This window comes from Aegilops tauschii, chromosome 3 (genome assembly GCF_002575655.3).
Source record: "Aegilops tauschii subsp. strangulata cultivar AL8/78 chromosome 3, Aet v6.0, whole genome shotgun sequence".
Lineage (NCBI taxonomy): Eukaryota > Viridiplantae > Streptophyta > Magnoliopsida > Poales > Poaceae > Aegilops > Aegilops tauschii.
In genome coordinates this window covers 505,520,427-505,545,106 of record NC_053037.3, presented here as the reverse complement: position 1 = coordinate 505,545,106, position 24,680 = coordinate 505,520,427, and the positions used below count along the sequence as shown (strand labels likewise).

General features: G+C 47.1%; 2 protein-coding genes across 2 annotated transcripts; one reads left to right on the top strand and one right to left on the bottom strand.

Annotated features, from left to right (window-relative positions):
- Positions 1-15,433: 15,433 nt before the first annotated feature.
- LOC109786469 (uncharacterized) lies at positions 15,434-17,421 on the top strand. Its single transcript, XM_020345043.4, has 2 exons — positions 15,434-16,204; positions 16,408-17,421. The coding sequence occupies exons 1-2, from the start codon at positions 15,875-15,877 to the stop codon at positions 17,011-17,013; spliced, it is 936 nt and encodes a 311-aa protein (XP_020200632.1). The 5' UTR covers positions 15,434-15,874; the 3' UTR covers positions 17,014-17,421.
- A 2,835-nt stretch (positions 17,422-20,256) lies between these two features.
- Positions 20,257-24,288, bottom strand: LOC109786470 (serine hydroxymethyltransferase 7). The gene is made up of 4 exons (XM_020345044.4): positions 22,899-24,288; positions 21,273-21,675; positions 20,867-20,968; positions 20,257-20,757 (listed from the first exon to the last, which is right to left on the bottom strand). The coding sequence occupies exons 1-4, from the start codon at positions 23,931-23,933 to the stop codon at positions 20,534-20,536; spliced, it is 1,764 nt and encodes a 587-aa protein (XP_020200633.1). The 5' UTR covers positions 23,934-24,288; the 3' UTR covers positions 20,257-20,533.
- Between the last annotated feature and the right edge of the window lie 392 nt (positions 24,289-24,680).

Sequence of the window (24,680 nt, the reverse complement as noted above, 5' to 3'; positions counted from 1 at the left end):
CTGAGGACACACAGTCCTCACCGTATTCTCCTTGAACTAAGGTCACACAGACCTCATCCAATCACTCGTGGTAAGTCTTCAGGTGACTTCCGAACCTTCACAAACTCGGTCACTCGGCGATCCAAAATTCCTCTTGGATGCTCTAGACCATGACGCCTAACCGTCTGGAAGAAGCACAGTCTTCAAAGGTAACAAGCGTCGGATCCACACAGGATCAATCTCTTCAGTGATGCTCAATCACTTTGGATTTGTAGGTGTTTGGGTTTGGGTTTTCCTCACTTGATGATTTTTGCTCAAAGTCCTCGGAGGATGGGATGCTCTCAAATGACAAATGTCAGCTTCTCTTGGAGCGGCCAACCAGCTAGTGGTTGTAGGGGGCGGCTATTTATAGCCTAGGGAGCAGCTCGACATGATAAGACATAAATGCCCTTCAATGATATGACCATTAGGTGGGAAGATATTTTGGGACAGCTGGCGCGTAGCACAGCAACGGTCGGAATTTTGAGTGTCTAATTCCTCAGGGCTATCATGCTCCTCACAGTGTAGGCAATCCGCACTGGCGAATTCCTAACTCCTCAGTCAGAACAAATTCCTCAGAGACCAGAAGAACTTCGTCTCTGTCACTGAAGAATATGACTGAACTGTATGAGATTTCCAATGGCTTCACTCGAAGGGATTGGTAGGTGTAGGATTTTGAGTTGAGCATCACTTGGAAATTTTTCCTTAGTATTTCCTCGACCCCCTTTAACAGTACGGTGTTTCCTATGACTCAAGAAAGAGAAAATGAAACTACGAAAACAAAAGTCTTCACGCTTCATGTTCCTCAAATGAATACCAAGTCTTCAAGGTTACACCAATTTCTTCACTTTCAAAGTCTTCAGAAAGTCTTCAGAATACCAAAGTCTTCAGTCGAAGAACTTCATTTTTAGGGGTCGACTATCTCTGTAATTATCAAACTCCTCATAGACTTATAGACCTGTGTACACTCACAAACGCATTAGTCCCTTAACCTATAAGTCTTCAATACACCAAAATCACTAAGGGGCACTAGATGCACTTACATGAGACATGGCTACTACCTCAAGTGAAAACACTATGTGTGATCAGGTGTCTGGAGGAAGGCCACGGAACAGCTACCCCTGACGGACAAGACGGCAAGGACCCCAAGTCCAATGACCAAGAGGAAGAGCTACCAGGAATCTACAGCTACCAGACGGCCGGTGCTTGTCGGACGTCCGATGCCTGGAGCTCCAGCCAGCCAGCCGAGTCCCAGCCTGCGCTTGCTCCAGCGGCCGGACAACCGACACCGACCGGACGTCCGACATGCTCCACACCCCGGACGACCGAGCCCCTTCGGACGACCGACGCCACCATCACAGAACCAAAACATCAGAAGTATGGAGATCACCGGACGACCAACGCCCAGGACGTCCGACGCCGACCGGAAATCCGACACCGACCATCCCGAGCCAAAATGTCGGACTTCCGACAAGTACCAGACGTCCGGACCCTCGCGAGCCACCGGACGACCGATAGCTGTCGGACGTCCGACGCGTGTGTGTTGATAGCGTGTTGGGCCGAAGCCCACTTACCCTTTCGTGACACTGGACTATATATACTCCTCCTCCCTCTTATTAGGGTCAGCAATGTGATAGCTCATTTGAGAGATAGAGCTTTGCTCATCCACTTGATCACTTCTCCATTGGAGTTCACGACCTCTAAGGAGAAGATCCCCCAAGTGGATTCAAGACCCCTAACAGGAAGACCCTTCAAGACCTCCTCACGGGGAAGAACTTGCTACTTGTATCATCCTTTGTTGATCGTGAATCTTGTATCACTCTTTATGTTTGAGGATCAAGCACATGTGTGATCGTTTCTCGTTGATTTGAGTGCTTTCCCTCGTTTTCCCCTCATGTTCTTCATAGGATCACCTCCAATCTTGAATGATCGGGCATCTAGGGTGCTACCCTACATTATCATGGTATCATGAGCCTTGGTTGATCACGAATTTGGAGCCCCTACCCTTGTTTTCTAGCCTTGCTTTGTTGACTTTGACCCAATTTTGAAAATTCCCCACAAAAATAGCCCCAATTTTTTTGTGATTTGTTGGTTTTGATGAAGTTTTGTTGGATTTTGATCCATGGATTTGCGTTGCCACGAGTGGATCTAGCTTTTCCCCACCATCTTCACCTTTTTCATCCACAAATTCGTCCAATTTTGCCCCAATTTTACTTCTCCACCATGAACCCTAAAAGTTCATCCCGTGCCCGAAATCGCCCAGGCACCGGACGTCCGACGAGTACCGGTCGTCTGACAACCACCGGGCGTCCGACGTTTCTTGACAAAACTGACATTTTTCACCCGAAAATTTTCAGCCACCGCCCACACTTCCACATTTCCACTCCATTCCCACTTCTGCTTACGCACCCCAATACCACCTTTCCGTACCAACACGCCGATAACCCCACCTTCGCTTTCCGCAACCACCATTGCTTACCCGTGACGCACTCCGACAAATTTTGACACATTTGGTCTTTGAGATTTGAGTTGCGGTTTCCATTTCCTAACGTGTTTCGGCTACTTAGGGACGGTTCAATAACGACATCACCGCCACTTATCTTTGTCATCAACATCGACCGCTACTCCATCTTGACACCATAACCGTAAGCAAGAACGGTAACCTCTATAACATCTTGGTATCGTGGTATCCCATCATGGTACATTCTTTTCATTGCATTGATAACCACATAGCCCATTTTGCGTACCTTACCAACCGAGACTAGCCTTTGAGTATTGCCGGCAATGTTACTTGTGCACATTAGTGATCATAGCTCCCCTTGCATACATACCCTATCATCTTGGTATCATCTCTTGTGTCACAAGGTTGTCATCGCATATACACAATTGCTATCTTGGTTCGTGAAGTTTTGCATGAGAAAGAGCTCAAAAGAGAAAGAGCCAAACAAGCTTTTAAGCAAAAGGAAAAGATACGCAAAGAGCTTTTAAGCAAGAACCATAGCATCATACTACATTAAGATTGTCATACTCGACCATCTTGGATCATATCACCAGAACACCATACATATAGCATACTTGGGATAGAAGCCGTTGCACTTTTTCTTTGTAGGTTGTGCACAAGTTTCGTATCCGCCTATTGTGCAATCGAGCTAGCGTCTCTCTAGTGTTGTGCAACAAGAGCATTTTCATGGATTCCACATTTTGGCTCAATCCTTGGTTGCACGACCCCATTTATCTTTCCGTGTGTGTGTTTCCGTGTACCATATCTTGCTATTGGTCTACTTGTTGCATTTGCAAATTTGTGAATCTTTTCCTACATTATTGAGTCTCACTAACAATTACATAAATTTTGTCCACCATCCTAACCAAGCTCCACCAAAGGCTTATTTGTGTAGGTGTGAGAGATTGACGGGAGCGGGTACCAATTGTGCTATTTCCTTGTTACATCATTGCGTGATCTTTGATCCATCCTCAACATCGGTCAAGGTACATTTGTTATTTTTCTTCTCTTCCTCACACTCACACTTTACTTGACATGATGGATAGGCCAACTACTTCTACCAACCCACTCTTCATCGAGCAAGACGAGGACCCGAACACCTACGTCACCAAGAACCACCTCTTCGGCGCACAACGAGCCTTGCATCAAGAACAACAAGCATTGAGCGACCGCATCGACAATCTTGCCACCGACTTGCGCCTCTCCGAGCAACGAACAAGAGACTACTTCGACAACAAGCTCAATGAACAGAAGCAAGAGAACAATGCAAGAATGGACGAGATTCATGCCTTGTTGGTCAACCGCTCTTCTACCATTTTGTCCTATTCTAGACGGAGCCGCTCGAGTCGACACTCCGACGACACCATCTCTGATTCAAGTACACCGACATCGAACACTCTTCGACGAGCCGCGCGCCAAGACCGTCATGCAAACTGCAATCCTCTACACGGAACCGATCCTCAAGAGAAACTTCTAAAGCAAGAACACCAACATCGTCAAAATCAAGCTACCTTTGCGCAAGCACAAGAAAGGCAACGCCAACGCCAACAAGAGGAAGAGCGAGCGCGCCAACACCAAGACGAACAAGATGTCGAGGCACAACGTCAACAACAACAACAACAACAACAACAACAACAACAACAACAACAACAACAACAACAACAACAACAACAACGTGAAGCTCAAGCACTTGAGGCGCAACGTTCCCTCCAAGACACAAGTCGCAACGTAGCCGCACGCGATCGGCATACTCGTGAGCAAGAAGAAGCGCTTCGCGAAGAAGTCCAAGAGAGGAACTATCAAGCACGATTGCATCGACAAGTTCCGCAAGCTCCTCCACAAGTCCCACAAGCTCGACAAGAACCTCAATTTCGCCAAGAGCAACAAGACAATGGGAATCCTCCACGCCAAGAGCAACATGAGGTTGACAACCCTCCACGTCAAGGGCGACATCACCCTCGATCCCAACACAACGAAGAGCAACGCTACTACAAGATCAAGTTCACCATGCCCAAGTTCAACGGAAGCAATGATCCCGAAGAGTACCTTTCATGGGCATGGAAGGTCTACAAGATCTTTCTTTTGCACAATTATGAGGAAGATCAGAAGATCTTCATGGCATCCCTTGAGTTCCAAGACTACGTCCTCATTTGGTGAGAACAAGTCATTGAGCGACGAGAAGCAAGATGTGAACCACCCATCACCACTTGGGATCAAATGAAGGATGTCATGAGAGCACGTTTCGTGCCAACCTACTACAACCACAACCTCTTCAAGAAACTCCAACTCCTCAAGCAAGGAACAAAGAGCGTTGATGCGTACTACAAGGAAATGGAGATTGCCATGATAAGAGCCAATGTCACGGAAGATGGTGAGCAAACTATGGCACGTTTCTTGAATGGACTCAATCATCCTATCAAGAAGATTGCTGACTTCCAACCTTACTCCAACCTCATCGAGCTAGTACAACAAGCTAACAAGGCGGAACGGCAAGTACAAGATGACTTCAAGTACGCCAAGTACTCTTCCAAGAGCTACGGCTTATCCAACAACCAAGCTTCAACGACTCCAACGCCTTCTACCTCAACCAAACCTTCTACAAGCAACGACGACAAGTCAAGTTACAAGAAAACTTTGACAACCTCAAGTCGTCCTCCTACTAAAAGCAACTTCAAGCCAAGAGCTTCATCATCTACAACTCCACCGGATGAGACCATCAAGACAAGTTCCACCGAGTGCTTCACATGCGGCGGCCGAGGCCACAAGTCCTTCGAGTGTACCAACAAGCGCACCATGATCCTCAATGACAATGGTACATACGACTCCATGAGTGAAGGGGAAGTGGAAGCCCTTGAGCGCGTGGCTATGCACCGGCAAGCGAATGAAGATGAAGATGATCAAGTCTTTTGTGACGAAGATTCGAGCCCCGCCCTCGTTGTCTCCAAGGTCTTGACACTTCAACATCAACAAGATGAAGAACAAAGATGCCATATCTTCCACACCAAGGCCGGCATCAGTGGAAGGTCCGTGAAGGTCATCATCGACGGAGGAAGTTGCCATAACTTGGCAAGTGAAGAACTATGCTCCAAGTTCCAATTGGTCAAGATGAAGCACCCTCATCCCTACAAGGTCCAATGGCTAAGCAACTCCAGCACTATCCAAGTAGAACACATGGTGCAAGTTTCCTTCAAAATTGGAGCATACAAAGACACTTTGGAGTGTGATGTTGTTCCTATGTCCGTTTGCCACCTCCTTCTTGGACGACCATGGCAATTTGACCGAGGAGTCATCCACAACGGGCGTACCAATCACTATAGCTTCAAGATGAAGGGAAAGGAGTATGTGCTACGACATATGTCACCAAGTCAAGTGATCGCCGACAAGCAAGCCACCCATCGTGGAGAGAATAGTGAGAGAGTGAACCACCCAAAAGAGAGTGAGCGCCACAAGCCCAAATTGAGTGCCTCCACGATGAGCGACAAGAAAAACTTAGTCCTATTTGCCACCAAAAGTGAGATGAGAGAAGTGTGTGAGAACCCATCAAGTGTTATGCACTATGTCCTTTTGTGCAAGGACGAAGCACCCAAAACTAACACCTCTCACAATCTACCTTTACTGTTGTCTTCTCTATTGCAGGAATTCCAAGATGTATTCCCCGACGAGCTACCTCCGGGTCTACCTCCTCTTCGATGCATAGAACACCAAATCGACCTCATCCCCGGAGCACCTCTTCCTAACAAGGCTCCCTACCACGTCAACCCCGAGGAAACCAAGGAGATCCAACGGCAAGTACAACAACTCATCGACAATGGCCATGTACAAGAAAGCTTGAGCCTTGTGCCGTCCCGGTAATCCTTGTTCCCAAGAAAGATGGTACATATTGCATGTGTTCCGATTGTCGTCCTATCAATGCTATCACTATGCGTTATCGTTACCCCATTCCACGCCTAGATGATATGCTAGATGAGCTTAGCGGAGCCACCATTTTCTATAAGATTGATCTTAAAATTGGCTATTACCAAATCCACATACAAGAAGGTGATGAATGGAAAACCGCATTTAAGACCAAATTTGGCTTATATGAATGGCTTGTTATGCCAATGGGTTTATCCGAAGCACCCGGTACTTTCATGTGAGTCATGCATTTTGTCCTTCGCCCATACATTGGCGTATTTGTTGTGGTCTATTTTGACGATATTCTTGTATTTAGCAAATCTCTCAAAGATCATGTCACCCATCTTAGGACCGTTTTGCAAACTCTTAGAAAAGAGCTCCTTTATGCTAATATGGACAAATGTCTATTTGGTGTTGATAAGCTTGTTTTCTTGGGTTTCATTGTGTCTTCTAAGGGTGTTCATGTATATGAATCTAAAATTGAAGCTATTAAAACTTGGCCCCAACCAACCAACTTGCAACAAGTGCGTAGTTTTCTTGGCTTAGCCGGATTTTATTGTAGATTTGTGAAGGATTTTATCACCATAGCTTTACCTTTGCATTCCTTGAGTAAGAAAAAGGCACCATTTGTTTGGGGACCATCTCAAGATACCGCATTCAATGAGCTTAATAATTTGCTTACACATGCTCCTTTGCTTGCCTTACCCAATTTTGATAAACCTTTTGAGATACATTGCGATGCTAGCGGTTATGGCATAGGAGGTGTGTTGATGCAAGAGAAACTCCCCATAGCTTACTTTAGTGAAAAGCTTTTCGGAGCGCAACTCAATTATCCCATCTATGACAAAGAGATATATGCATTAGTGAGAGTCTTGCATGTTTGGGAGCATTATCTCCACCCTCATGAGTTCATTCTTCACACGGATCATGAAACACTTAAGTACCTTAAGGGTCAAACTAAGTTGAACAAGAGACATGCTAAGTGGAGTGAATTCATTGAGTCTTTCCCTTATGTCATCAAGTATATCAAAGGCAAAGAGAATGTTGTGCCGGATGTGCTTTCCCGTAGGTGCATGCTTGTTACCCAACTTGAATTGAACGTCATTGGTTTTGAGCACATAAAAGACTTATATGTGCATGATCCTACTTTTGCTATTCCATATGCCAAATGTTTAACGCATACATCTTAGGAACGCTATTACATCAAAGATGATTATCTTATGAGAGCTAACAAACTATGTTCCCCGAGTCTTCTCTTCGTTTGTTACTTTTGTAAGAAGCTCATGGAGGAGGACTAATGGGACACTTTGGAAGCGACAAGATATTCGCCACGCTCTCCAAGAACTACTTTTGGCCCAAGATGTTCCACGACGTCTCATGCTTCACCAACCGATGCTCTACATGCCACAAAGCTAAGTCTAAAGCTCAATCCCATGGCCTCTATATGCCCCTTCCTATTCCATATCACCCATGGGAAGATATTAGCATGGACTTTGTGCTTGGTTTGCCTAGAACTCGAAATGGCAAAGATTCCGTGTTTGTTGTTGTGGACCGATTCTCTAAAATGGCTCATTTCATTCCATGCAACAAGATAGACGATGTTTCACATGTTGCAAATCTTTTTTGTAGGGAAATCTTGTGCCTACACGGAGTGCCAAAGACTATTGTCTCGGACCGCGACTTCAAGTTCTTGAGCTACTTTTGGAAGACCTTATGCGCCAAGCTCGGAATCAAGCTTTTGTTCTCTTCGGCATACCATCCTCAAACCGACGGCCAAACGGAGGTGACGAACTGAATGCTCTCCACTCTACTACGCGTGTTGATCAAGAAGAACATCAAGGAGTGGGAGGAGTGTCTACCCATTGCCGAGTACGCCTACAACCGCGCAAGACATTCGACTACAGGCAAGTCCCCCTTTGAGGTCATCTATGGCTTCAACCCGTCGTCCCCATTGGACATTCTCCCTCTACCACTACAAGAGCGCATCAATATGCACGCAAGTGCACAAGTGAACTATCTCAAGAAGATGCATGAAGATACACGGCACACCATCGAGCGCCAAGTACAACGACTCGCGACCAAGCTCAACATCAACAAGCAACCCATGATATTCAACATTGGAGATCTTGTGTGGCTACACCTTCGCAAGGACCGCTTCCCCAACGAACGCAAATCCAAGCTTCTACCTCGATCCAACGGACCCTTCAAGGTGCTTGAACGCTACAACAACAACGCCTACAAGATCGACATCCCGCGCGACAAGTACTCTGTTAGTGACATCTTCAATGTCAAAGATCTCTCTTCCTACCATGGTAATGAGGCTTTCGATCCGAGGTCGGATCTTTCCCAAGGGGGGGGAGATGATGCGGAGCATCCCAAGGTCATCCCCATGGACCTACCTACACCTCCCACGACACCACTTGGACCGATGACAAGGGCTCGAGCAAAAGCTATCGAAGATAAGGTGAACTCGCTCGTCTGCGAACTACCACTTCCTACATACGAGACATGGCTACTACCTCAAGCGGAAACCCTATGTGTGATCAGGTGTCTGGAGGAAGGCCACGAAACAGCTACACCTGACAGACGAGACGGCGAGGACCCCAAGTACAATGACCAAGAGGAAGAGCTACCAGGAATCTACAGCAACCGGACGACCGGTGCTCGTCGGACGTCCGACGCCTGGGAGCTCCAGCCAGCCAGCCGAGTCCTAGCCTGCGCACGCTCCAGCGGCCGGACGACCGACACCGACCGGACGTCCGACATGCTCCAGCCCCCGGACGACCGAGCCCCTCCGGACAACCGACGCCACCATCACAGAACCAAAACGTCAGAAGTATGGAGACAACCGGACGACCAACGCCCAGGACGTCCGACGCCGACCGGAAATCCGACACCGACCATCCCGAGCCAAAACGTCGGACTTCCGACAAGTGCCGGACGTTCCGACCCTCGCGAGCCATCGGACGACTAGTAGCTGTCGGACGTCCGACGCCTGTGTGTTGACAGCGTGTTGGGCCGAAGCCCACTTACCCTTTCGTGACACTAGACTATATATACTCCTCCTCCTCCCTCTTATTAGGGTCAGCAATGTGATAGCTCATTTGAGAGATAGAGCTTTGCTCATCCACTTGATTACTTCTCCATTGGAGTTCACGACCTCTACGGAGAAGATCCCCCAAGTGGATTCAAGACCCCTAACGGGAAGACCCTTCAAGACCTCCTCACGGGGAAGAACTTGCTACTTGCATCATCCTTTGTTGATCGTGAATCTTGTATCACTCTTTATGTTTGAGGATCTAGCAGATGTGTGTTAGTTTCCCGTTGATTTGAGTGCTTTTCCTCGTTTTCCCCTCGTGTTTCCCCTCGTGTTCTTCGTAGGATCACCTCCAATCGTCAAAGATCGGGCATCTAGGGTTCTACCCTACATTATATTAGGCTCAGATATTCGGCACCCCTTCATTAAGGGGATAGGAGGAGCGACAAGCGTTGCCAAGATGGTGGCTTAAGGCTTATTGATGTATTACCTTGTAAGGTCTTTGTGAATAATTAATAAAGTGGCTGTATGCATCGTCCAGATGCAAAGGCCGGGGGTACGTCCTCCTTTTCAAAAAAAGAAAAAAGAAAAAAGTCCTTCTTTGGCCTTTGTTATTGCTTGACCACCCCTTTGAGGCACCAAAAGTTGACTAAATAAATCTTGTATTTTTAAATAAGGAAAAATCATGCACACAATGACTTCAAATAGCAAAATTTTACTTAAGCTATATTTGTTGTTCAACAATGATATATTACCGACTCAGAGAATATCCGGTGGAAACCAAATTATAAAGACACTGTGTTAAGATGTCAGAGAATATCCGTGAAAACCGCGTTTGGAAGTTTTCAAAAATTCTCAAAAAAATACACTGTGTTAAGATGTTGATGCTCTATTAGCGTGGGAAATTTTAAGTTGGAACACCAATTCATTCACGAGGTATGAAAAAAAACACAAATTCAACAATTAATAGCGAAAATTACTGTTTGGTTGTGTTTGAACTTAGATTTTTACATTTTTGACATAGCGTGATTTTTCCACAAAACAAAAGACAATCCGTATTTTTCTTCCAAGAAATTTGCAAAAAAACTTTACAACTGAATTTTGACGTGGTTTTCATCTGTCTCCATCGGATACTCTCTCTTGGCGACCCGGACAGAACCCTCGAAATACTGTCCATTATCTCAGGGCCTGCTGCCAGCCATGGCTGCCGCGCATCATCGTGTCGACTGCTTCGTTCTTCCCATTGTCCACCTGTTTCCGCACTCTAACGTGCACGAACCTAATTAAGGCAGATTAGATGTTCCGTCGCGTTAAACAAGACCAGGACATAAAGCGCAGAGGCGAGACTCATCCCAACAACCTAATTCGCCTCTCAGGCAGACAGACCGGCACCATGCAGTCCAAGCCTCGTACATGTCGGGCGATCGGATCGTCCCTCCCACGCCCTACGCGCAAAAAAATTACCACCGACCGAAACCGTCGCCGACGAGCACAACGCCTAGCTGTCGGGTCAAGGGTCACGCAGTGATTTTTGCATGGTTAATGAGCCAGATTCCGGGGTGTGTTTCACCCTTCCCCTGTAGTTTTGACTGAATCGCAGCGGAAACGCCTAGTTGTCGGGCGGGTCAATGGTTACGTGATGAATTTCTCATGGCTGAGCTAGATTCTGAAGCAAGAGACCCGTGGGAGCATTTGTGGTAGTGGCGCTGGCAGGATAGGAATTGCATCTGTGAGTTGGAAAGGAAATAAAAGGAGGAGGGGAAAGCAAGGCGTGTGTGTGTGTTAGATAGAATCGAATAACCCATGGAACAAAGCTTGGGGTTTCGGGTAAGCTGATGAGATTGATGGTACTTATAAATATCCGATGGCAGGGCATAATTTAACCCCGGATTCATGACTGGTCTAGGCAATGGTTTTCTGTTGATTTACGGTGTACAAATATCTCAGACCCGAATGGAATAACTCAGGACCAAGAGCATAAATTACGCGAGAGCGAAATCAAATATCCCGATTGGATCGTTAAAAATCTCGAATGGAATAAGTCAGGACCCGCATAATTTCTCTATTGGAAAATAACTATGGATTCGTTTAGGATAGCCACTCTATATTTGACCGAGATTGGTAAAACGCGAAAGATTAATATTTTATGTGGACCCTCTATCCTGCATGGAGATTAGCGTGAGTTTTGTGCTTTCGTAAATACAAAAGTAAAGGATGTTTGTGCTTCATGGAGGGTTGAAACTCATGGCATGAGTCTTCCTAGACTAGTTCACTAAAAAAAACTAGTATACTTTGGTGTATTTAAAATTTATAGAGAAAGTAAATTTTGCATTTGTATGTGCAAGGGTTTCGATTATTGCTGCTCTTTTGTGTTGGTTGTGGGAGGGGGGTGATTATTTGTTATATGTACACTAATGAGTTTTGCATTATTTTCCGTTTAGTAGGCAGTTGCTCATGTTAATTATTTTCACCTTTAGGATTACAAATATGAATCCTTTTACGACTAATTACAAATGTGCGACTTGAAAGGTACACTTTCTGGATTTAGAAATGTGCAATTGGATATTTTCCACATTTTAAAGCTTGAAATTGCAAATAATCAAAAAAATTGGTTTAGAATGTGCACAGCAAACTCAGGACCAGCGTAAATTACGTGAGAGCGAAATCAAATATGCCAATTGGATCATTACAAATCTTGAATGGAATAAGTCAGGACCAATATAATTTCTCCAGGGACAAAAACTATGTATTCGTTTAGGATAGCTACTCTATATTCGACCGAGATTGGTAAAACGCGAAGGACAAGTATTTTCTGTGGACCCTTGATCCGAGTTTTGTGCTTTTGTAAAAAAGTAAAAGATATTTGTGCTTCATGGAGGGTTAAAACTCATGGCCCGAGTCTTCCTAGACTAGCTCACTGCCAAGAAAAAACTAGTATGCTTTGGTGTATTTAAAATTTATAAAGAAATTAAATTTTACATTTGTATGTGCAAGGGTTTTGAGTACTGCTGCTCTTTTGTGCTAGTTTGTGAACCTCTACGCCGGGAAGAAATCCCTTTCTTAAAAAAAAAGGTTTTGATTATTTGTTTGATACGTACACTAATGGGTTTGTATTATTTTCCGGTTACTATGTAGTTGTTCATGTTAATTATTTTCACCTTTAGGATTACAAATAGGAATCCTTTTACGACTAATTACAAATGTGAGATTAAGTAACTACACTTTCTGAAACCTATATTTTAACATAATTTTGAATCTTGTAATGGTGTAGTCCACACAGTTTCAATTTTAAAACTGTACATTGTTTTTATGATATTGTAGATTTAGAACTGTGCAATTGGGTACTTTCCACATATTAAAGCTTGAAATTGCACATCATCATTTTTTGTGTGACGTTGGGTTTAGAATGTGCAATTGGGCGGGCGGGGGGGGGGGGGGGGGGGGGGGGCTAAGGCTTGAAATTGCACATTGTTGCTTTGCGTAATCTAAGGGTTAGGAATGCCCAACCATATTGTTTGCATATTTCATAGTTCAAAATTACACATTTTGTTTGTTTGTGATTTATGGTTACAAAAGTGAAATTCGGTAGTTTACATATTTTGAGCTAGAAATCGCATGTAATAATTTATATAACTTTACTTTCAAATGAAGCCTAATCTGCAAATATTTTTGTGCAATTTTAAGTTTTGAACTATGTGATTGCTTAGTGGTACAACATGATGCCCAAAATTGCACAAAAAAGGTACACCTTCTTTTTTTGAAACCAGGGAAAATATTTGCCTTTTTTAATTGTTAATATACAAGGTTTGGATATCAAGACCCAAGGATAAAAATTACAACAATCACTCTCGCCGCATTACATTACACAAATGCAATGCCCTGCAAGGCCCCAAAGTAATATCTCCTCTTTGATCCTACCGACAATGACCCCAACCGGAATGGCAATGTTGCAAAAGACAAGTGCATTCCTCTTCCACAACGCCCAAGAAATAAGCAACATCACGAAAATACGCGACCTTCACGATTTAGGTCTTCCTGGAAGCGTTGCGGCTCCACCACACTTTGACAGTACTCGCGTCACCCCAATCGAAAGGGTGCCCATCATGGAGGCCGAGCCAATTTTTGATCATGCCCCAAACTCAGATAGTGTAACGACATTGAAAAAGAAGATGTGCCGCCAATTCTTTGAGCTACTTGTAAAGGGGGCGTAAGTGGAGGTTAGGCCACCCATGAATTAGAAGTTTGTCAGCCGTTCAAATATTATTGTTGATTACAAGCCATGCGAAGAACTTGCATTTAGGAGGCGTCCAAATCTTTCATATGTTGAATGGATTAAGTTAGGACCAACATGAATTATGTGAAGAGAAAACAAATATCCCGAATGGATTGTTCAAAACCAAATCTCGAATGGAATAAGTCGGACCAGCATAATTTCTCTGGGAAAATAAACAATAGATTCGTTAGGATTGCCACTCAATATTTGACCGAGATTGCTAAAGCTTGAAATTGCAAAAATATCTTTTTTGTGCAAATTTGGGTTTATAATGTGCAATTTGGGGTGTTTGCACATTTTTAAAGCCAGAAATAGGACATTATTGCTTTGTGTAATCTTAGTGTTAGGAACGCCCAAACATAATATATTTATTTGTTTGCAATTTAGGGTTTACTAACGTGAAATTTGGTAGTTTAAATACTATGAGCCTGAAATGCAAATTTTGGAATTTAGAAGTGAAGTGAAATTGAAAAAAAAAAGTGCAACTTCATGTTTAAAACTGTGAACTTACATGTAATTGCACTTTGAAGCCTAAAACTGCACATTGGAAAGGTACGAATTTTTACTTATGCGGAAAAAAACAATTTATGAGGTTTTTTTGTATCTGGCTTTTACATTTTTCTAAGTATTAGATGTGTTTAGGTAGCACAACAAGACTTAATTGTGATGAAAAGTGAATCGCATGATGTACTCAACTTCCTGAGCGAACGCTCCAAATTTGAATCTTGGCCACAATTTAGCATTGAGACATCATTTCTTCAGGTCTCCCTAAACAGAAACCTATATTTTCTATAGTTAGGATTAAAAATATGAATTCTTTTTCAATTTACTACAAATGTGAAACTAGGTAGGTACACTATCTGAAACCTATATTTAACGCAAGTTTAAATCTTGTAATTGTGTAACCACACATTTCTGAAATTGCACACAGTTTGCTTTTTATGCAATTATGGGTTTAGAACTGTGCAATTTGATACTTTCCACTTTTAAAATCTTCAAACGGAAAATTATCATTCATTTTTGGTTTTGGAATGTGCAATTTGGGGCCTGGTGGTGTGTGAGAGGGGCGCCTGAAATTGCACATTGATGCTTTGAGTAATCTATAAGGGCTTCGAATGCCCAACCATTTGTGTGCATATTTTGTTCAAAAATACAAATTTTTGTGACTTCGATTACAAATGTGAGATTTGATAGTTTGCATATTTTGAGCCAGAAATCACGTGTAATTATTTTATATAATTTTGGTTCCTAGAAATGAAGCATAAAATTGCAAATAATTTTGAGCAATTTTAGGCTTAGAATTGTGTGATTTCTTAGCGGTACATCTTGAAGCCCAAAATTGCACATAAAAAGGCACATCTTCGTATTTATGTAGCAAAAAAATCATTTTTTTTTTGCGAGTCAATTTACAAGTTTGGATTTGGCCTTTTACATTTGTCCAAGTAGTCCTATATTAGATTTGTTCATGGAGCACGTCAAGACTTAATTGCGAGAAAAAGTAAATCGACTGATGTACTAAACCTCCCGAGCAAACGCTCCCGCATTTGGCCGCTGGCCACGATCTAGAATTGAGGCGACATTTCTTGAGTTTTTCCCGAAGAGAAGCCCCAAAAAATAGCAGTACCCTCGCTGCTTAATCTAGGCGGACAAGGAAACAGTGGTGTAAAAAGCCATTTCCCAACCATACCACACCATGTTCAACTCCTTCCGGAAACCCAGCAAAGCAGAGGCCACCAGCACGCCCACCCGCACACACAAGGCCTGCCCGCTCCCGCACGGACAACGGGACAGGGCATACAAGCCGAGCGCGCGCGAGAGAGAGCAGAGGACACACGACCCAGCAAAGCGGGCAGGGCAGCCATGGCGCTGCCTCACCCCAACCTCATCATCGCCCTTCTCCCCCTCCTGTAGACACCCATCATTGCACTCCACTCCCCCACCCCGATCGTGTCGTCGTGTCCCCAGCTCTCGCCCTCCTCTCCCACTCCGACCCCCTTCTCCTGTCCTCCCTCGTCTTCTTGCTCCTGCACCGCCCGCCCACGCCCCAGCCCACGCTATATATATTGCTGCCCGCGCGCCGTCGGCTTCCAGCTCGATCCCGACCTCACCGGCACCGCACAGTACCGCTGCGGACGGACTGTAGAGCAGAGCCATGGTGAACGCCTTCTTCGCGACCCTGGCGCGGGGGCTGGACGACCTGAGCGGCGCGGGCGGGCTGTCCTCGCTGCCGGCGCTGCTGCGTGCGGCGGCGCTGCTCAGGGGCCTGCACTCGCAGCTCATGGTGCTCGTCGGCCAGCTCCACCTGCCGCCCGGCGGCCGGTGGCTGGACGAGTACATGGACGAGACGGCCCGCCTCTGGGACGCCTGCCTCGCCGTCAAGCTCGGCCTCGCCGCCGTCGAGCGCTACTGCGCCGCCGCGTCCTGCGCCGCCGCCGCCCTCGACGACTGGCTCCAGGACCCCTCCCCCCTCTCCACTCGCCAGGTTGGTCCCAGCCGCTTCTTCGCTTTATTCCAACAGGCAGCAATCATGATCTCTCTTTCGAAGAAAAGAATAGTGATCATGTCGCCGCCTTTTTTTCTTCTCTCTCGAGCTTCTTTCTGCACTGTGCGATTCAGTCCTCTGTCTTCTTATTTTTGATCTGTTTCTTGAACTCTTCCGTTCTGATCGTGCATTGGCGGCACCAGGTGATGCGGGCGATCTCGGCGTCGAGGAGGGAGGCCATGGCGGCGGAGGAGGAGAACCGGGCGCTGTCCGAGTCGAGGATCGCGCCGCTGTCCCTGCAGCTGGACGAGCGGCGCGCGGCGGACGCCAGGCTCAGCGGCTTCAACGGCTTCCGCGGGCTGCTCTACGCGCTGCACAACGCCAGCTCCCTCCTCCTGCTCATCCTGGCCGGCGGCGCCGTCGCGGGGTCCCCGCGCTCGTCCTCCGACGGCGCGGACGACAACAGCAGCAGCAACGACGACGGGTTCATGTCCTCCATCGCGACGCTGCAGAAGCGGATGGCGGAGGAGGCCGCGGGCGACGGCGCGCCGGGGATGATCAGGATGCAGGAGCTGCGGCGCGCGCGCGCGGCGGCGGAGGCGGCGCGGGAGGAGGTGGAGCGCGCGGCGGCGTCCGGCGGCGGCAAGTGCGGCGACCGCGACGGGGCCGTGAAGGGCAAGGCCGGGGAGCTGAAGGCGTGGCTGGAGGTGCTCCGCGCCGGCACGGACGGGCTGGCGTGCCAGCTGGACGACTTCCTGGACGACATTGTGGAGGGCCGCAAGGAGCTCTCCGACCTCTGCAGCCACTGACCGTACCGATCGACCGTCCGACCCGATCGATGAAACGACGATGGTGGTTCCTGTCGCCTGCTTGCCTGGCGGCAACGCGTGGTGGTGGTGTACAAGTAAAGCAATGCTGCTCCGACCCATAAGTGGCGGCAGTACGTAGTCGTAGGCGTCTTTTGCAGTGGCAGTGCCGGTCTGGGATCGGAGAGTGGAGTGGAGTGGAGTGTCGCAGCGTTTTGGTCAGGTCATCATGTTGTTGCTCTGCTACTTCCTTTCTTGCTGGCTCACTCGCTGCTGCTGTACCCTGTACGTACGTGCGTGCTATGCTGTGTGTGTCTGAGTGTCTCTCTCTGCCATGCAAGTAGAGTATACGTACCACTACCAGAGACATGATGGGGTTGAGACTTGAGAGAAGAGATGGTCGCAAGAAAAGGCTTGTTTGTACTGTTTGTGTGTGCAGGGGAGGGAGGCAGCTCGGGTTGAGCGAGAGGGAAAGAGATCGATCTTTGTTTCGTTGTTGCAGGGGCGGCACAGGCAGTTGCGCCACGAAAGGCTGCTTTTTGTTTGCTCGCCTGCTAGCTACTCCCTCCGAACGTTCGGTCGCAGAAATGGATATATCTAGACGTATTTTAGTTCTAGATACATTCATTTTCGAAACAAGTAATTTCAAACGGAGAGAGCACCGGTGGCGTCTGTGTCTGTCACAAGGGCAAGGGCAAGGGCAAGAGAATATAGGTGAACTTTTGTTCTCACTCTTTGCACTTTTGAACCCAACAACTTCTCCTCGCCTGCGGCTTCGGCTTCAAGCGTGTTCCCGCCTTGAGCCTCACAGCTTCGGCTCCAAGGAAGCATGGGGCATCTGCACGAAAGCTACGTCTACCAAACAAATGGAGACTAATCCGGCTATAGGATGTTAATGTCTCATGTTCATACCACAAGTAGTAGCAAAACTTAACCACAACGAGAAGCTACTGCTGGTTGGAGACTAATGTGGCTGGCCTCATGATGTTAATGTCTCATGTTCATACTGCAAGCACTAGCAAGCTTAACCACAACTGGCTTCAGTTCAGCCTAGTGAGGGCCCTAATCGATGGACGTATGCTGATCAGTGAGGTGATGGTGCTGCCTTGCCAACCTCGATCAGGTGTGTGTCAAGTCACATCTCACCAACTCAGTGTGTTTGCCACTAATGGCGGCAGAGCCTCGTTAATTAACCTCCTCATGCGTGGCATCCGTTGCCGACAAAAGCCAAAGCTACTACCGTGCATTCTCACTTTCCATTTCACGCTATGCAAGTAGAGTAGAGTATCCTTTATTAGAAAGGCACGAAAGCAAAGTCGCTATATATGAAACGCCAAAATGGCTCTTTCTATCCCTCCCTGAATTGTAATTATCCTGATCTCCCAGTGAACAAGCACGGGCTAGTGGTGACGGGAGTTGTTTAAGCTGTGGTGGTGGCGAGCTCACTCCATCATCATCAAGGACTCTCCACTACGATGTGAACATCTCTGACTCATCGCTCCGGGCTCCGGCTGGCTGGCCTATGGTGTTTGTCTGGCTCGACAGACACACCGTCGAGGCAATTAAAGCGTCTGTGGAAGGGCAGCTGGAAGCTGCTGCACTGCTTTCTGCCGCGCATTCAACGCGAAGCTCGCAGAGGACAGGACCCCTTCTTCCTTCCCGCTCCCGTCGCGTTGCTTGCTTGATCGAGCATCATTTCAGCGGGGGAAAAGGGGACGGAGGAGCAGACGATGGATGGATGCGGTGCCCATGGATCCGCGACAAAGCGACTGGCCGACGCGATTGCTACCAAATCATGGCCAGAAAGGGGCGTACCATCATGCTCGACTCTGGGGGCACCAGTCAAGACACGAGATGATGACGCTAGGCCTAATAGCGAGACGGGACCGCCCCTAAGCTGCAGCTGGAATTAGAGCGTTGCCTACCGTGCCGTACCAGCTAGGATGGGCTGCGGGCGACGACGACCATGTTTTCATGATGGTTTCTCTGGGAGAGAGTAGTGGAGGCTCGGCAACAGCAAATTATTTTGATATATATTCGTCTCATAGGTCAAACTTGAATCTCCTTTCTGATTCGAGCTGACATGGCGAACCATGCGCACTCAAGGAAGTACCAGTTGGCTTGCTAGTAGTGTCGCTGCTGTTGGTGGACAGTAAAACGTTTTGTAAAAGAGGGACAGCGTCTATTACTGGAAGTAGCAAATGTGAGCCCCTGTACGTCCACGGGCTGCGCCTGACAGGTCGAACCCCATTTCTCCGCATCCACTACCATACTCTCCATACTCTCCATATCTCAATACCCAAATCCAATCCATGGGAATCCATACAGGACGATCATACAACGCAAATTCATGTATTGAGTCTTGGTCGGGCGTTCCGACCAACATGTTGCGGGCATGCTCAGAGCCAGCACTGACCGACGACGCATTTGCAGCTGCGGCGAGTCCGCAATCATGGACGCGTCTGGGATGGCTTGCGAGAAGCTCAAATCCAGGATGCCCGGCCACTGGGAGGGCGGAATAGAGTCGGGCTCCGCCGACAAGTTGCTCATCCCCGCGGGCACAACCTCTAGATTGGTGGCTGTCACGGCGAAGTCCATGTCCTCGGCAGCGGGAACGAAGGGCACCTCAGGATCAGCCGCCTCCGCAGCTGCCTTCGCCTCCGGTGGCCCTCCTTGCATGCAAGGTTCTTCGCGTAGTTAAACGAGCTAAAATATTTTTGGCTCATTCAGTCCAGACTCTGAGCCGAGAACACAACAGGTTCCAAAAACCCGACAAGTATACGTCCTAATTATAAGCTTTTACGAGCAAAATGTTAGCATAAGAAAGCTCTCGGTAAATCATTGAACAACAAAGTAAAAAAGCTCCCAAAATAACCTTTCATCCACGAAGAGCTGACGGTTAAGTTAAAACACTCAGCTGATGGTTAAGTTAAAAACACTCAAATGGTTCCAGCAGATAGCACACACGATATAAAACAATCGCTAAATGACCTTTCATCGACGAACAGCTGACATTTAAGTTAAAACACTCAAATGGTACCAGAAGATAGCACACCCAGTATAAAACAACACAGGCTCGCTAAATAACCTTCCATCCACGAACAACTGACAGTTAATTAAGTTAAAACACTCATAGTTCCAGAAGATAGAACACCCAGTATAAAACGACACAGGCTCGCTAAATAACCTTTCATCTACAAAGTTCAAACTTGAAACACTCAAAAGGATCCAGAAGAAGTCTCACCCTAGTATAAAAGCTCAGCAAATCATATCATATAAGAACTCATTACGTGAAGATTTACTACATACATAAATCATAAAAGGACTTTAGGGTATAGACCTGTACATGATTGCTTGAGAGTCAAAGAGTCAAAACCAATTTCCAACTAAAAAAATCGTTTCCTACACTGTTGCTGTTGAGAGCAACAACTTCCAGTTTTGTGTGAACAGCCTGATAACAAAATAGTTGCTATTTGCTGATAAATCTGGACAATCCCCAAGAAGATGTGATATATATGCACAGTCATACATCAAAACCTGGCATCGCAAACTGTGATGCGAAAGCCTCGACCTGGTTACCGAGCTCTATAATGTCCTTATTGTTCTCCAGGCCTCTTAGAAATTCCTTCTGCACTTTTCCGTGTTGTTTCAGAACACTGCCAGCTATCTGTGTCGCCCTGATGAGGAAGTCTGCAATCACCTCGAAGTCATCTTCAAGGCAACCTCTAGTAGTCATTGCAGGTGTTCCTGCATCATACAGCACCATGATGATAAGCAGCAGGCAAATACTACTTACTTTCTGTTCACATACACAAACAGAAGACAGTAAACAAAATGACATGTTATAAGAACTAACCAATACGCACGCCACCGGGAGATATTGAGCCATTGTCCCCATATATCGGTGTCTTGTTTATAGAGATGTGGCACAGCTCACAGACCTTCTCAAAGTTCTTCCCTGTCAAAATGATGGAGGACAACTTTATAAGCCACATGCATCACCACTTCACAGAAAACTTTTACAAGAGAAGAAGAATTATGCATTACTTTGAAAAACTAAAAGTGATGCCTAACATACAATATTATTTGAATATTTGCTGAACTGCAAGCCACATAACCATTTTACTTTCTGACTTTGTGTCCATTAGTCAATATGAAACCGAATTTGCATCTTCTTAGAAGATAATTAAGGGAATACTTGATACATTGCAATGATAAAGTCAGAAAACAAGTACGCTGCAAATTGGAAGATAGAATTATACCGGTCAAGCCAAAAGTTCTGAGGTCCCAAAGCACCAAGTGATTATCAGTGCCACCAGTAACCAATCTGCATTTTCTTCTGAGCAAGGCCGATGCCAAAGCTTGAGCATTTTTCTTAACTTGTTGAATGTATGCTTTATATTCAGGCGTCGCAACTTGCTTCAGCGTTATCGCTAAAGCAGCAATATGGTTATTATGCGGCCCTCCTTGCAGTGAAGGGAATACAGCGAAATTTATCTTATCCTCAAAATCATAATCATTTTCATCCCCTTGAGAAAAAGATCCACCTCGCTTCCTCATATTCTTCCCTTTCCTGAAAAATATTATTCCACCTCTAGGACCCCTTAGGTTCTTGTGAGTAGTTGATGTAACAACGTCACAGTAGTCGAATGGACTGCGACATTCCTGCGAAAGCAATAATAAGAAACAGCTATCAGCAGGCAGTAATGCTTAGCTAGCAAAGTGTGACAAGGTTCAAAAAACCGCAACACGGGAACTTTTTTCTTTTGATGGTGTGAACATCAAAATAGTGGAACTAATACCTAGATTAAGCAGTAGAAGCAATTCAGACAATCTTTCAGAAGGTTTGAGTGTTCATAGATAACATAAAAGTGCAACAAACAGCACGGGAGCAAGAATAAATGTTCTAATGGCTTAGTTCAGCATGACTACATCACCAAGAAAACGAACAAGTAGCATGCTAATCAATATGAACATTTATCACTAAGGAACTGAGTTCTTTCAGGCTGAAAATAAGTTTTAATGGTGTTCTTATACAACTCAAGGGGAAGGTTTCTATGGTCTATTCTAATGATAATATCAAATCATATATGCTCCATAAGAAGAATTGCCTCATAGTATTTGTATAACCATCAGATACCAGCCAATTAAGAAATGATGCAATCATGAATGAGATGGCACAGCAGAAAATATGCTTGTCACTTTTGTTGTAACAGAAGTGCTATATGGAACAGGTGATTTTGCACTGATACAGCCTTAGACTAAGTTACAATGATGTCATGAAAAACAATATGTCAAGCATGAATCACCATGACAGACAGCTCCAAAGGCCTACTAATTACATCCTCGTCATTTCAATTAATTTACATCATCATTCCTGAATTTGCACAAACCAAACCAATCAAGAACAAAGGCCCTACAAAAAGCATCCTTCAATTTGAGGTAATGCTTTGGCCAAACAAATTCAAATGTTAGCTGATCTAAACTGGACAAGTGGACATGCAAACATAACAAACAATACTACCTCGCATCTTGCCGCAAAAAATTATGTTCAAACTCAGTAATGATAAGCCCATAGCTAAATAGTTTCAGGATTGCCGTCAAAATCTAATCAATGTAATCACTATATATGTTCACTGGACTACAAATAAAGGATAACAGAAACGAGGGGATAATCTTTGAAATAGGACATTATCAAAGCACAAAGATAAGCAATAGCTTTGCCATACGGACAAACAGCACAAGGTAATGCAATTGCAGAATCACAACTAGTTTTCCCAGCTATAGCTATTGTGAGAGGTACCTACTACACATTCAGAACACAATATGCAATCAAACTGTAACCGTGAGATAATTAAACAAAATTGCCTTAACAGAAGTCAATGTACCTTTGCTGCAACAAGTCCGCTAATATGCGCCATGTCGCACATGAGCACTGCACCACACTTATCAGCTATCAGCCTCATCCGTGCAAAGTCCCATTCCCTGGGGTAGGAACTCCCACCACAGATAAGAATCTTGGGGTGGAAATCCATTGCCCGGTCCTCAAGCTTGTCATAATCAATATAGCCAGTCTGTGGATTCACCTTGTATGACAAGCTTTCAAAGAATATCGAGGCGCCAGACACCTTCTTACCACTAGGCGTGTAGTATCCGTGGCTGACATGGCCACCAGACGGCGGCTCAAGGCCCATGATACGGTCATTGGGTAGGAGAAGCCCTGTGTAGACAGCCAGGTTTGCGGAGGTGCATGAGTAGGGCTGGACATTGACACCCCAGCAGGCGGGGTCGAGGCCGAAGGCGGTGCAGGCGCGCTCGTGGCAGAGGCGCTCGATGGCGTCGATGTGCTGGTTCCCGCCGTAGTACCGAGCGCCCGGGTGCCCCTCGGAGTACTTGTTGGTGAGGTGGCTGCCGAGGGCGTCGAGCACGGCGCGGCAGACGAAGTTCTCCGAGGCGATGAGCTCGATGCCGCGCACCTGGCGCTCCCTCTCGCGCTCCATGAGCGCGTGCACATCCGGGTCGGCCTCCGCGAGCGGCTGGTTCCCCCACGCGCGGACCGCGCCGCGCCGCGCCTCCAGATCCGCGCCCGACGCCTGGCGCTTGGCGGGGCGCAGGGCCGCCGCGGACGAGGACGAGCAGGAGGAGGTCTCCCCTCCCCCGCCGCCGCCGTAGAGCCCGCGGCGCGGGCGCTTGACGCAGAGCGAGTGGCCGAGGAGCGAGAAGTGCTGGTCGGCGCCCTCGTCGTCCCCGTCCTCGCCGTCGCCGCCGCCCCCGACGCTGCCCTCCGTCTTGACGTCGTCCGAGTCGTCGAACAGCCGCAGCGGCGTGGCGGGGCGCGCGTGCACGCGCGCGTGGGCGTTGGCGTGCGCGTGCGGGTGGAGCCCGAGCGAGAGGTCCGACGACTCTGGCCGCGAGAGATCCATGCCTTCCTCCAAAATTCTCCCCAAATCACCTCACGGGAAACCGCAACCCTAGCCAATCACACACAGCTCAGGAACAGCACCAGCAACAACAGCACGGGGCGCGGGGGCTACAACAGCGGCGGAGACGAGCGGCGGCGGGGGTGGGCGGGGCAGCGGCGGAGGGAAGCATGGGCCGGCTCGGGGATCGGGGGTCGGGGTTTGGGGATCCCGCGGGCACGCGGCGCTCACGACGGACGCGGTGTTTGGAATCTGATGAGACGGAGTGGAGGAGGAGGAGGAGGGAGGAAGGCAAGGGGGGGTTTGATTGGCTTGGTTGTATCGACGAGGGCCAGGCGATGGAAGGGACGGGGACGGGTTGGTGATGTGGTGGTGCGGCCGGGGAATGGAATGCGGACGGGGGGACGCACCTGGATGGGATACCGGACGGGGCCGGTGCGCGCGCCCGCGGGCCCCGGCCACGCGCCAGTGGCGGCCCGCTTGGGCTCGTGGGCTCGGACCGGGTCGCGGGGTCCGGGCGACGACTTTGTGTGCTCCGATCGCATCGCGCTGGCTGGCCGCCTGCGAACGTTCGTTCTCACTGGCGTCATCAGTGCAAAGGGGTCCCGTTGCTATTTTATTATTATTATTTATTTTTTATTTCGGAGATTGTTCTTTTTGTTTGTTTATTGAGGAGAGATGAGATCTTTTTCTTTTGTGGATTGAAAAGTACGGAAGATGAGGTGTACGTGCATTGACTAATGAGGGCTC